The sequence below is a fragment of the Tauraco erythrolophus genome, chromosome 13 (assembly GCF_009769465.1).
Source record: "Tauraco erythrolophus isolate bTauEry1 chromosome 13, bTauEry1.pri, whole genome shotgun sequence".
NCBI classification, from domain to species: Eukaryota; Metazoa; Chordata; class Aves; order Musophagiformes; family Musophagidae; genus Tauraco; species Tauraco erythrolophus.
In genome coordinates, this window is record NC_141477.1 from 15,647,304 (window position 1) to 15,660,195 (window position 12,892).

Here is a 12,892-nt window from a genome sequence, read left to right on the forward strand (position 1 = left end):
CTGCCAAACCCACCAGCCTCCACCACCAAACCCACCCAGCCTCCATCGCCAAACCCACCCAGCCTTCATCATCAAAGCCACCAGCCTCCACGACCCCCCAAGCCAACTCCCAAAGGGGCAGAAGGCACCCTCAAATCCAGAGGCGTTTCTTAATGCTAAACTCATCCCAACTTTCTCCTTCTCCCCAACATTTCTCTTTCACCTGCTCTCAGTCTCACCAACTCAAACTAGTGGTGATTACTGTATTTCCATGTTTTACTAAAAAAATGAGATGAGAAAGGCTATGAGCGGGACGGCTTGGTTGCTGCCCATTGATTTTGCCTTCCGAAACTGCGTGGGGCTGCCAGCTCAGAGGCTGCAGGAGGGCTGGGGGGCAGAGCAAGGGGCCATGTCACACACCACCTTCCATCAGCCGCTGCCTTGCAATGTGACAGGTGTCGGTGTCAGAGAGGCGAGGCCACGGAGGAGCCCTGGTGCCTGGGGCACCGCTCCATCCCCGCAGGCTGGCAGGGCACCAGACGCAGCCCCAGTCTGTACCGCACAGCAAAGGGCCCCTGCGTGTCCTCTAACGCTATTCCCACCCCGCTCGGATAGATGAGCTCCAGGTGCCGCAGCAACCTTCAACAGCTCGGAGCGAAAAGCAAAGCTCCGTCAAGGACAGTCGTGGCGGTCTGGCGAGGTCCCCGATGACTGGAAGAGAGGGAACATAACCCCCATTTTTAAAAAGGGGAACAAGGAGGACCCGGGCAACTACAGACCGGTCAGCCTCACCTCTGTGCCTGGCAAGGTCATGGAGCAGATTCTCCTGGGAACCATGCTAAGGCACATGGAGAGCAAGGAGGTGGTGGGTGACAGCCAACATGGCTTCACCAAAGGCAGATTGTGCCTGACCAACTTGGTGGCCTTTTACGATGGGGTGACAGCATCGGTGGACAAGGGTCGACCAATGGATGTCATCTACCTGGACTTGTGCAAAGCTTTTGACACTGTCCCGCACGACATTCTTCTCTCTAAATTAGAGAGTCATGGGTTTGATGGATGGACCACTCGGTGGATAAGGAATTGGCTCAATGGCCGCACTCAGAGAGTAGTGGTCAACGGCTCGATGTCCAAGTGGAGACCGGTCACGAGTGGCGTCCCTCAGGGGTCCGTGTTGGGCCTGGCCCTCTTCAACATCTTTGTCGGTGACGTGGACAGTGGCATGGAGTGCACCCTCAGCAAGTTCGCCGATGACACCAAGCTGTGTGGTGCCGTCGACACGCTGGAAGGGAGGGATGCCATCCAGAGGGACCTTGACAGGCTGGAGAGGTGGGCCCGTACCAACCTCATGAAGTTTAACCAGGCCAAATGCAAGGTCCTACATCTGGGTCGTGGCAATCCCAGGCATAAACACAGACTGGGTGGTGATTGGATCGAGAGCAGCCCTGAGGAGAAGGACTTGGGAGTACTGGTGGACGAGAAGCTCAATATGAGCCGGCAATGTGCTCTTGCGGCCCAGAAGGCCAACCGCGTCCTGGGCTGCATCAAGAGGAGCGTGGCCAGCAGGTCGAGGGAGGTGATTCTCCCCCTCTACTCTGCCCTCGTGAGACCTCACTTGGAGTACTGCGTCCAGTTCTGGAGTCCCCAACATAAGAAGGACATGGACCAGTTGGAGAGGGTCCAGAGGAGGGCCACGAAGATGATAAGAGGGCTGGAGCACCTTTCCTATGAGGACAGGCTGAAAGAGTTGGGGCTGTTCAGCCTGGAGAAGAGGAGGCTCCGGGGTGACCTTATAGCGGTCTTCCAGTACCTCAAGGGGGCCTACAGGAAAGATGGGGAGAGGCTGTTCAGGAGGGCCAGTTATGATAGGACAAGGGGTAATGGTTTTAAAATAGAGGGAGGTAGGTTCAGGTTGGATATTAGGAAAAAATTTTTTACTATGAGAGTGGTAGAACACTGGAACAGGTTGCCCAGAGAGGTGGTGGATGCTCCATCCCTGGAGACGTTCAAGGCCAGGTTGGACAAGGCCCTGAGCAACCTGATCTAGTTGGAGATATCCCTGTTCCTTGCAGGGGGGTTGGACTAGATGACCTTTGAAGGTCCCTTCCAGCCCTAACCATTCTATGATTCTATGATTCTATGACAGTGCTGCTGAAGCCACCAAAGGTGTCACATCGGGGTTTCCCAAGGGATGCCTTGGACCAGCAGCCACTAAGCGGGTCTGCCCCATCTCCGTAGCACCATCCTCCCTCTGACCCCATGTGCAACAAACATTTCACCAGGTCTTCTTCCACCTCAGCACGGTCAGAAAAAAGGTAGCCCTGTGCTGGCAATACACGACGCCTATCAAAATGGTTTTCTTCAGTATCAGCACTCAAAGCTTTCCAGGTTTCCACAGCGCTCTGACATCTGCGCGTAGAGCAGGTGACATTTTCTAAGCGACTTTAATAAGATCATCGCTCTTTGAGGCCTGTGTCGAAGAGGTCTCTGCCGTGGCATTGTCAAAACCTGCTTTCAATTAGTCCCAGATCAACTGCAGCAGGAGCAAAAGGCTGGAAGGTTTTGAGCACAAGTATTTAAGGTTCCTCCCTTTCTGGGGAGTCCCTGAGCCCAGCTGGACTCATGATCAGGATGGGATGATGTCCAGCCTTCCATGCATGGGTTAGGTACAGGGACATTGTGGCTGAGGGCTGCTGAGGGCAGGGGGAGCTCAGCCCCTCCCAGGACCTCTGCTGCTGAGCAGCAAATCTCTGACCCTCTCTGGCCCTGGAAAAATGCCCCAGGTAACCCTCAATAATTCAAAGGTGCATCTGATGGGAAAGGGAGTTGCTTCTTCTTTTCACTCTTTTGCTCTTTGGTTGGTTGGCTTGTTTTTTAAGGAACAACAATTTAATACATCTAAAAGGGGAAAGGATGTGCATGGCGTCGGTTTTTTTTATTCCCGGGCCCCATGCCCTTTGCAAGCGGCAGTGGGGAATGAGCCCTGACCCCACTGCATAGGTTAGGGAAAGGTTAAAGGTGACTTTCTCAGCTCATGGAAGACCCAACAGTGTCATCAATGACTCCAGACGCAGTGTGCAGGTGTTCCGCTGGACAACCATGTTGCTGCTACAGCAAGGGAAGGGGAGATGTGGGGTGCTGTGACTCCGCTCCTGAGCAGCTGCCAGCCTGCTTTCCTGGCAGCGGAGGGCAGACAGCCACAGCCCGGTGTGGTGATGCCGAGAGCCAGCCCTGCCAGGGAAAGGCAGGCTGGAAGCATGAGGCAGGACCTGAGCTGAAACCGCTTTGGGAGCCTCACCAAGGGGAAACACGGACCCCGACTCACTCGGTTCGTGATCCCTAGTGAAAGTCAGAAAACACAACAAGTTCCTTTTGCTCCTATGACTGTGGGTGAAGGACTGAAAATTGGGGTGCTTTCATGTTTTCCTGCATGCTGTCCCTCCAGAAACATTACGAGGTACGTTCACATTAGCCGCTTGATTTCTGCTTACAGTTCAGTAATGACTCTGAATTTGCCTGGGGCTAAAGACGCCCGTTTATCAACCAGACAACAAAGTGTGGCATGAAAGCATTGAACAACTGATGGCAAAGCCAGTGATGCAGGAGCCCAAAGAAAACCGAAGCAGGAGATTAAACGCTTATCACCTGCTTCCCGATGGAAAGAGATTGCTCTTATCAGATACAGATCAAGAGAAGATGCTGTGGTTAAAATTAGGTAAATAGGGAATTACACAGTAAAAATGCTGGTTCATCGCTTGGGATGCGCTGCTCTGGTCGTACTGCGCTATGTAAAATCGGAAGCGGAGTGGTAGTGGAAATGAAGACCTGGGCATTGCTGCCGGAGTGAGGCCCTGGGAGAGCACGGGGGGTTACAGCCCCCTCCTCTGCCCGAAGGCTCCTTGCCTTTCCTTGCCTCTCCTTGCAAACATCGGGTGTTGGGATTGGGGTGAGGAGTTGTTTAGGATTCAGCCTCTCCCGCTCCCTGGAGCGTGGCACACCCAGGCAGCGCCACGAAGGGACCGCACCGTCCTGCCACAGGAAGGGGCTTCCAGCATGGAGAGACACCAGGGTAGAGGGGCTGCACTCTCCCCCCAGTAGGAAGCAGCAGTGGAGATCTGCTGGAGGTAATTTTGAGCAGGTGGTGCAGGAACAGGTGGTGGTTTTTAACCAATGGCCATGGCCAGCTGAGCCTGGCCACCCCCTCCCAGCCCAGCAGCCACAAGACCACCCCTCTTGGCTCGCCTGGGTAAGGGAAGCTGCTGGCCAAGCCTTCAGTGGGAAGTTGTGCTACATCCCTCGGCCTTTTGCACTGGCTCGTCTTCAATAAGGTGGGTTTGGCTCTTTGCTTTTGTACAGGAGTTTGGAGAAGTTCCCTGGGAAGTGGAGTTCAGGGTGTGCATCCCCTCCCTGCTGCTTCCCGTGGGCTGCGTCTGCAACTGGGGTAGTAGGGCCCGCTGCACCCAGAGCCCGCTGCACCCACCCGCCTGGGGAGCACCTGCCATGTTCCCATCACCTCCCAAATGTGCTGCTAGGAGGGAATGGCAGCGTCCCATGATGCAGGGGGGAAGGTCTGCTGAAATACTTCTGCCAAGGAAGGGAAAAAGTGTTTCTGTTAAGTCAATGACAACTTATTAGGACAAATTTTAAAAGCTTTTGTTACAGGATTTCATGGGTTCTTTTAAAAAAATATATTTAATGACTGTAATTTAAAATCTCATTTTTTAAGTCATGAAAGACAGCTGTTTAATCCTGAGATAAAACACTTCTCTGATGAAGGAGGTGTGCAGTTACCTGGTTCTTGCCTCCCATAACCAGGGGAACAGGTGCCTTATAACCAGAGCACTGTTTGCTATTGATGTGGCATGAAATAATTTAAACATAAAAGTAGGAGCTCACTGAGTTCAAAGGTCCAGTTCAAAATCCAGTTCAAAAATCCACCAACTGCTCTTTTGCTTTCTCTGACCCTACTTGGGGAGGAAAGAGCACCAATGTTTACAAAACCAGTGGCTTGTAAACTGTTATTCTATTCTAATTCCAGTGTTACGACTCTGAGATTTCCTCTGCAAAAGTATCTAAATCAGTTAAAATCATCATTGCAAAAGAGAAAGTAGGAATACACCTTAATACCTTTTTTTCCAATACACCTTTATACCTTTTTTCCAAACATATGCTATAACCTCACTGAAAAATGCTCTATTTTCTGCGTGAGGCCAAAGACAGGTACTGGGATCTGTGTGCTTTTGTAAAAACACACGTGGGCTCAAAGCTCAGTGCTGCCCTATGGATTTTTGGAAATAACAAATTCTGGTTTCCTGGCAGATAATTACAGACAAACTGCATGGCACCCGCTCAGTGTCTCTGACAGTGTGTGAGACAGTCTGTCACCAGCAGCAGTAGCTGGTGCCCGGTGAGCAGGGCCAGGCTGAATGCCCACCCCAGCTGAAGCACCCGGCTGAGAAACCAGCCCCTTTCTGGGTCAGAAAGCAGGGCTTTGCCTGGGAGCCAGGGGGATGCCCAAGGCAGGCTTGCACCAGCTGGAAGCATCACCTTGGATGGTTCAGCTTTGGGGGGCTGCAGCCTCTTCAGCCCAGCATCGCATTGGGTTCAGGTTTCATGAGGATTCCTCTGGCCAAAAGAACTTCCAGGGTGAGAAAACGTGCTGGGTAACGGGGAAGTTTCACCAATTCTTGGTCTTTCTACCTCTTTGTGGCACGAGAGTGTGCCCTGGGGTACGCTCGGGCTCTGTAGTGGAAATTCTGCAACTCGCTGAAAGGAACGCTATGTACCGGATGGCAGGATGGGACCCAGGGATTTTTTACTCCAAATGACGTAGACGGAGTCTGGCATTAGCTTCACTCAGATCGTGTTGTCTGAAAGACAACCCAAGTCCTGCAGCAGCAGGGACATCTGAATGGAGGCGTCTGGACATCACGGAGACGTATGCTCCACCAAGCTACTTGCTTTCATCCCATGAGGTCATATAGAGATCTGACGTAGAGATAGAGACTTTTCCCTAAGCTCCTATGCCTAAAAGCACATTTGTCAGCAGATAATGCTTTACGGTCACAGACTAATGTGCTGTTCAAGGTCTTATCACACATCTAATGTCCTTCTACAGCACAAGCACCTCCTTTGTCACCCAGGGCTGCGGCTGGAAACCTCTTCTGCTTGTTTAGCTGTTGCCTGCCACCCTCCCAGACCTGTGCTGCTGTCACCCCAAAACACCCAACCAGGAGCACGTCCTTCTGAAGTGCGATCTTTGTAAGATTCTTCCAACTTTGATGAGTTCTTTCTACCCAGATTTTTTTGTGTGTGGGCAAAAAGAGCATTTCAAAGGGCATGCAAAATGCTGAGCTATTCTCTTTTCCCAACACCTTGTTTGCTGGAGACAACTTGGTGCCGGCCATGCCGCCCCTCGCCTGCAGAGCCTTCCAACTGTGGAATGATGCCGTTTGCAGCATCCCTCCACCCTGTCCGAGCCTCCAAAATCTTGCCAATGCCTCTGGTTTTACTTTCTTTGGCTATTCTACATGTACATGCCGTGCCAGCACTGAATCCCTACAGGGGACCTGGCCCGCTCCTTCCCTGAAGGCAGGACGGTTGGGTATCTCAGGGAAGAGGAGTTTGCGCTCAGCATCAGCTTTTTTCCTGTGGCCCCGGTACTCCTACAGCAATAGTTCAATAGTTTTCTGTGTTCCCCAGACAAGTTTGGAAAGCAATGAAAAAGGCTTTTGGAGTGACTACGAGACAGTTTCGTAAATATGGATTGGCATTAACTTTATCCACGTTGCACCCATAGGCTGAGCTTTCAGAAGATCTAAACCAAACCTGACCCTCCACGGCTCCACTGAAATCCCTGCGAGCGTACCGAAAGCGTTCGCCTCTCGCCTTGCGATGGCTAATGGGCTTGCACTGGGGCTCTCTGTTTTCTTCTCAAACCCATCATTTGCTCAGCAAACACATTCTGGTGCTCGTGCCCCAAATCACAGCTAGTGACTCCAGCGTCTGGATCCCCAACTTTAAAGTTTCCTTTTCAAAAAAAAAGTCCTGTCATGTTCTGCGTTTTGATATGCCACGTTCATCTTCTCCCATTTTCCTCTATTCAAGTTCTTCCACCAGTTGTGAAATGTATCAGTCAGATTACAAAGGTTTTCTCTTTGCTATGTAGTTTATTAAACATATGTTTTGTTATTAGAGTGGCTTCAGAAGCACTGTCTAATAAAACTCCAGTTTTTCCTCTAGTTAATTGTAAAGTCAATGCCTTAAACCTCCAGGAGGTATTTTTCCAAGGAGAAACAAATTTGGTTTTAAACTGAGCAGTCCTAAAAGTTTATTCTAGTCAACACTAGAGATCAATAGACTCTTCTGTTTTATGTGCTTTAAGAGCTGAAATGGTTGCAACAGATGTAAGGAAAAAAATCACATCTTTGTAGAGGGGGGAAAAAAAACCAAGAGTTAAATGGCCATTTCCAAGCATATATATCACTAGGCTGGTAGAACAAAAAGTTCCAAAATACAGGCAGAAGTATGGAAATTAATTATTTCCAAAGCCCTGTACTTAAATATCTGGGTATGGCACATTTAATCAACGTATATTTGTTCAAAGACCTGAGATAATTTGTAAGAAAAACAATTCAGCTTCTCCTGCTTTGTCATATGCACTAAAGACACTATCAAAGCAAAAATTATTCTTCAAATGCATTAGTTTGACTCGCTGATGATACCTAGTAATCATAATTTAATAACATAATAACGTACTATAACAAAGATTTTTAGCACAGGTAAACGCTTTACACAACATTGCTATCTCCTTCAGTTTCGACAGCGATGCCAAACCAAGGCTTCTGTTTCCACTCCAAATAATTTTTCCCTGTGACTCTCCCAGCACAACCGTGGCGAGTGACCCCGGCAAGCGACGGGTGCAGAGCCAGAGGGTCACCTGGCACCGGCACCCCCTTTTCTGCCAGCTGCGTCCACTGCTGCCCGCGGCAAAGCAAAGCCCAGACACCTGAAAAAACATCTGGAAAAGAGTCGGCTCCTTTCTGCTTTCCCTGCGCTCTCGGTTGGGCACCGTTGTGTGGAGCCTGTGCAGAGGAGCTGCCTGCAGTGACTGCAGCCATCTGTGCAACAGTTATAAATAGCTAATTATACTGTCTAATACTACTTTCACATTTAAGTAATTATTGTAATTGCTGGTGGGATACCGTAGTCACACTTGAGAGGAGAGGTGATCTGTGAGATGCTGTCTATTAAGACACAGGATGACAACACAACTTGTCGCCCGTCACTGCTGATACTGCAACTTCGGAGGACATGCCCAACTATTCTTATCGCCGGTTTGGAACCATGAAGTTTTTTTTCTTCGAGCTTTTCTTACACAACATAAAGCGTGGAATCTGGACATGGCCCTTCTGCCTGGCCTGTAAGGGGTAACCTTGCACTCCCTGCAAGAACACTGATCTCGTGGGTCAAATTTGCCATCTTTCCATGAAAACACATCAGTGCATTTCTGTCCTGGCTTACCACGGAGTGAGAACGGGAGAGGGGAAAAAAACGACTGGAAAGTTCCTTGTTTGACTGTTTATCATTTTGCACAAACACGTGGCTAACCTTGGATGACTCCAACCCACAGATCTGTGCATTTAAAACACCATGCAACGCGCTAGCACAGGGAACGTTCGCCTCTGGCTGCAGAGGAAAGGCTTTGCAGAGCATTTGGTTTCCTCCACTGCCTCAAAATACTGTAATGCTTCTGCCTTGCGCTGCACTGTGGGAATACACTGGAGTTCAGCAGCACTAGAAAACGGCACTGTGCCCTACGAGCAATTCCTACATCCAGCATCGTGCCCACAGCCAGACGGTGGCGAGGGCAGAGGGAGCACGGCAGCTCCGACGGATGCGGCATGGCTGTGTCCAATGGCTCACCGGGCACTGAAGCGCACAGTCACGTATGAAAGGAAACAGCGGAATTTAATCATGGAGAAATCCAAAACCTACCATATTTTTGTAATTAAAAAGTGGGGGTTTGTTCCTGCTTCGCTGGACAGCCACAGACAAGATGCACGTTACTTTTGTGCCAGCGGTGGATCCTGCAGGAGCCATGCTAAGCACCAATTTTGTTGCCTAGTTTGCTCTCCTTGGTTCTTGATAATCTGTAAACCTTCGAGCTTGCAAAAGACTGGACTGTCTGCAAACCACTCTTGGCAGTGCTGGAAAGACTGTTTCAGTACAAAAAGCCAAAAAAAAGCCAGCCAATAGAGGTAATGAAGAAATTTGTTTTCTGTTGCCGCTGTACCGAGGAGCTGGGGCAGAAAGCCCTGCCTACAAACCCACTTCCTCACCACCACCTGATGTTTTTTTACCCTGGTACCTGAAACCATCAGGGAGTTGCAAACCTGCTCCAAAACGTTTGGGGGAGAGAGAGAGAAGGAGGAGCAGGCACTCACCCGTAGGTCGGGAGAGCCACTAACGAAATACCGGGGGAGGAACCAGAGGCCACGTGGAAGGGCTGAAGCTGGGCACCACCACCTTACCTACCCGCTCGGTGTCGGCAGGGCTCTGTGCAGAAGAGGCGGCAAGCACAGAGCCCACTTACCCTTATATAGTTATTTCCAGGGAAAGGCATTTTAAAGCAGCTCAGACAGGAGCTGAACTTAATGTTGTTCAATTACCTGTGAAGCCTCGTGCTGGCAGGAATGATTTATGAACGTTTCAGTGAAATTCGTTTTGATACAAACACAGCCAGGGATATTTAAGAGCTGGACCCTGCAGCCCAGCGCTCCAAAATGCAACAGAACTGCATTTTTCTTTGCCCACGTTGCAAACAACACAGAATACAAATAGCTTTACTGCTGACTAATCAAATTTTGATTTTTTTTCAATCTTAATCCAAAATCTGGACTTTATGCACAGTCTCTTAGCTCAGTCTGCCAAACTTATATCCACCAATTAAAAATGTAGCCGCTAAACTGGTTGAGCATAAGCAACTCTGTACCACGCCACTACCCTTCCAGGTGCAGGAGCAGGTAAGTACCTAACACAAACCAAACGCAAACGGAGACTAATTCCAGGCTGACTCTTGGTAAACCTAATCCCTTCCAACAGCAAAAGCTGCTCGTGGCTCAGTTCACTCCTCCTTTTGATGCTCATATCCTCTACCCAGTCTGCGTTTGATGGGTGCCTCCTAGCTAACAGCAGATTTTTTTCAGAAAAACTTTCCCAAGGCCACACAAGTGCTGTTTGTTTTCTCGGCACAAACCTTAAGAGGTCTTTTTTTCTATTCAAACAAACAGCTTTTTTTTTTAAAAAGGAAACACACAAAGAGTTGTGGTAAGCTTTGAATTGATTTTAATTCCCTCCCTCCCCCCGCAAAAAAATTGTGTTTTTTCCCGTCTTTCTAGTTGCTGTCCACGTGGGACCGATTTCTGGGTTAGACTATTCTGATCTGCAGAAACAGCAGTGGGACTGAAAAAAAAAGAGTGAGAATACAACCAGCAGCCCGAGAAATTTGGGTCATACAGAGAATCTGCTAATCCAACAGCTCAGTAAGCAGAGAGACAAAACCAAACTCCTTTCGTGACGAGTCCGTGACTCCCCCTGGTTTGGATTATCCGAGACACAGAGCTGCTACAGAGCTTTATACCTGCAGCATCGCACCTTTTGTTCAAACATCGGTGTGACACTTCCCCACCGAGAGGCACACGCTGCATTCGGAGATGCTCCGATCACCAGTACCGTCATCTAATGACGGGTTTAGAGCCATCGTATCCGTCAGACACCTGTGCAGGAGCAATCCCAGCCGCCGGGCGCGGGCAGAAGGGACATGCGCTACCGGGGCACGGTAAGAGCCGGGGTGCGGGGCCCGGGGGGTGACCGGGGAATGGCTTTGGGCGCGCCGGGCCCTGGCGCACAGGCTGGCGTCCCGCCATCCGCTGCAGTGTCGGGGTGCTCTGCGCAGGGTGGGGCCCCGCGGGGTGCAGCTCTCCCCCAGGGGCGATCCCTCGGGCGGTGCATCCTCCTGGGGACCCTGCTAGGGACCTTCCTCGGGGGCGCATCTCCTCGGCCCCGTGAGCCCCCCCCCCGCCCCGGGGACACCTGTATGCTACCGAGGGATGCATCCAACCCGGAGAGCTCCTACAGCGGGGGGGCTGCGACATCGGCGGGATTTCCCGTCGGGGGTGCATCTGCGGGGTGACCCCGGCCGGACAGGGACGGGGGCTTCCGCCGTGCCTGCGCCAGGCCCGGCGCCGCGATCATGCGCAAACCGCGCCGCGCCCCCCGGGACACCCCCCCCCCACCCCCGGGCCGCCCCCTCCCGCTGCGGCCCCGCGGAGCCAGCGGCCGGGCCGCCCTACCTGCGCCCAGCAGCGCGGCGAAGGCGAGCAGGAGCCCCAGGAGGCGGCGGCCGGCCATGTCGCGGCGGGGCTGCGCGTCTGCCGCGGGCTCGGCCGCCAGGCTCCGGCGGGGCGGGGCGCGACGGGGCGGGTGCACGGCGCCGCCGTCCCCCGCCCCCGCTCCCGTCGGGCTGCGCTCGCGCCCGGCCCCCCCGGTGGGGAGGGGGCGCGTCCGGCAGGCGGCGGAGCCCCGGCAGGGTCCCTACCCGCCGGGAGCCCCGGCACTGGAGGCTGCCGCGCTGGGCGGCTCCGTGCCCTGCCCGCCTCTACCCATCGCGGCCAAAACGCGCCCGTGCCGGCTCGGCCCCGGAGGGAACGGCTGATAATACGGTGTGCCCTGGAGTTGCTCACCGGAATGAGGAGAATCCGCCCCGCAAATAGCGATGCGGAGATGGGCAGGAAACCTGTGCGGGGGTTTTTGGGTTGCTGCTGCCTGGACGTGATGCGCTGTAGCGGCGGATGGGGGGATGGGGGGGTGGGGGGGCGGCGGGGCAGGACCCCCGGGGGCTGCGGGAGCCGCGTGTGCCGGTTGGAGGACAGCAGTGGTGCCGGAATGGGGCGATGGTGCCGGGCGTAGGTGCTCTGCCCCGCTCCCAGGAAGGGGCTCCGCAGAAGCGCGGGGGATGGAGATGCTGCCATTTCACCCTTGAATGCCAAGTTTTAACGTGGAGTTTATGGAGCCACAGAAATGTTGGCTGGAAGCGACCTCTGGAGGTCTCTAAGCCCAAACACCCCCTCGGAGCGGGACCCAGGGACAGCAGGTCACATCAGCCATGGCTTTGTCTGGTGGGTAGTTGAAAACCTCCAGGGATGGAGGCGCCTCCCACCTCTCTGAGTAACCTACGGCAGCGCTGCCCCGCTGTCCAGTGAAGGAGGTTCTCCTGGGTCCAGTCCGACCCTCCCAAACCACTTCTTTGGCCACCATCCCCTGTTGTGTTGCCTGCCGCTGCCAAGAAGAGTCATTTTAATATCAGCCCTTAAGTAACTGTCATTAGATCTGCCCTCAACCGCCTCCTTGCCAAAGCAAACAAGCTGCCCCCTGTAGTTCATGTGCCCCAGGTGCTGGACCCTCTTCTCTACATCTCTTTTAAATGGGAGGAGGGAATGGCTGATAATACAGTAAATATATTCTTTGCTGATACTTACGGATTGTTTCACTAGGGGGTGAGGATGCAGCCTATATTTAGAGGAAACTCCGAAAGCCTTAGCGGGGACTGAAAGCCTGAAGTGTCTGGGTTGTCCTAGTCCCACGCCATCTTACAGTAGTTGGGACATACTGCTGTGCCCCGGCTGCTCCAGCCGAGTGTCGGGCCTGCCTGGGGTCCGCACGGTGCTTTTGTCCCCGGTGGGAGCGTCACTTGAACACAGAGTGAGCAACCACACCGTGGAGGAGCTACAGCCCTCTCTCGGAGCGCCCGGGTTGAAGGATGCGGTGGGGTAGCAGGTGGAGGGATGCTCTGCTGCTGATTTTCAGCTATGGCCACCCAGAAGATCGCAGGCTCCAGAGCTCCCGGTGCCTT

At 52.7% G+C, this 12,892-nt stretch overlaps 1 protein-coding gene across 1 annotated transcript in view; it reads right to left on the reverse strand.

The window, feature by feature from the left end:
• Positions 1 to 11,391, reverse strand: part of CD99L2 (CD99 molecule like 2) — a 33,656-nt gene extending 22,265 nt beyond the window's left edge. Inside the window, exon 1 of the mRNA XM_086619784.1 lies at positions 11,334 to 11,391. Within this exon, the coding sequence (XP_086475910.1) occupies positions 11,334 to 11,391 (58 nt within the window). The remainder of the gene's footprint in view (positions 1 to 11,333) is intronic.
• Between the last annotated feature and the right edge of the window lie 1,501 nt (positions 11,392 to 12,892).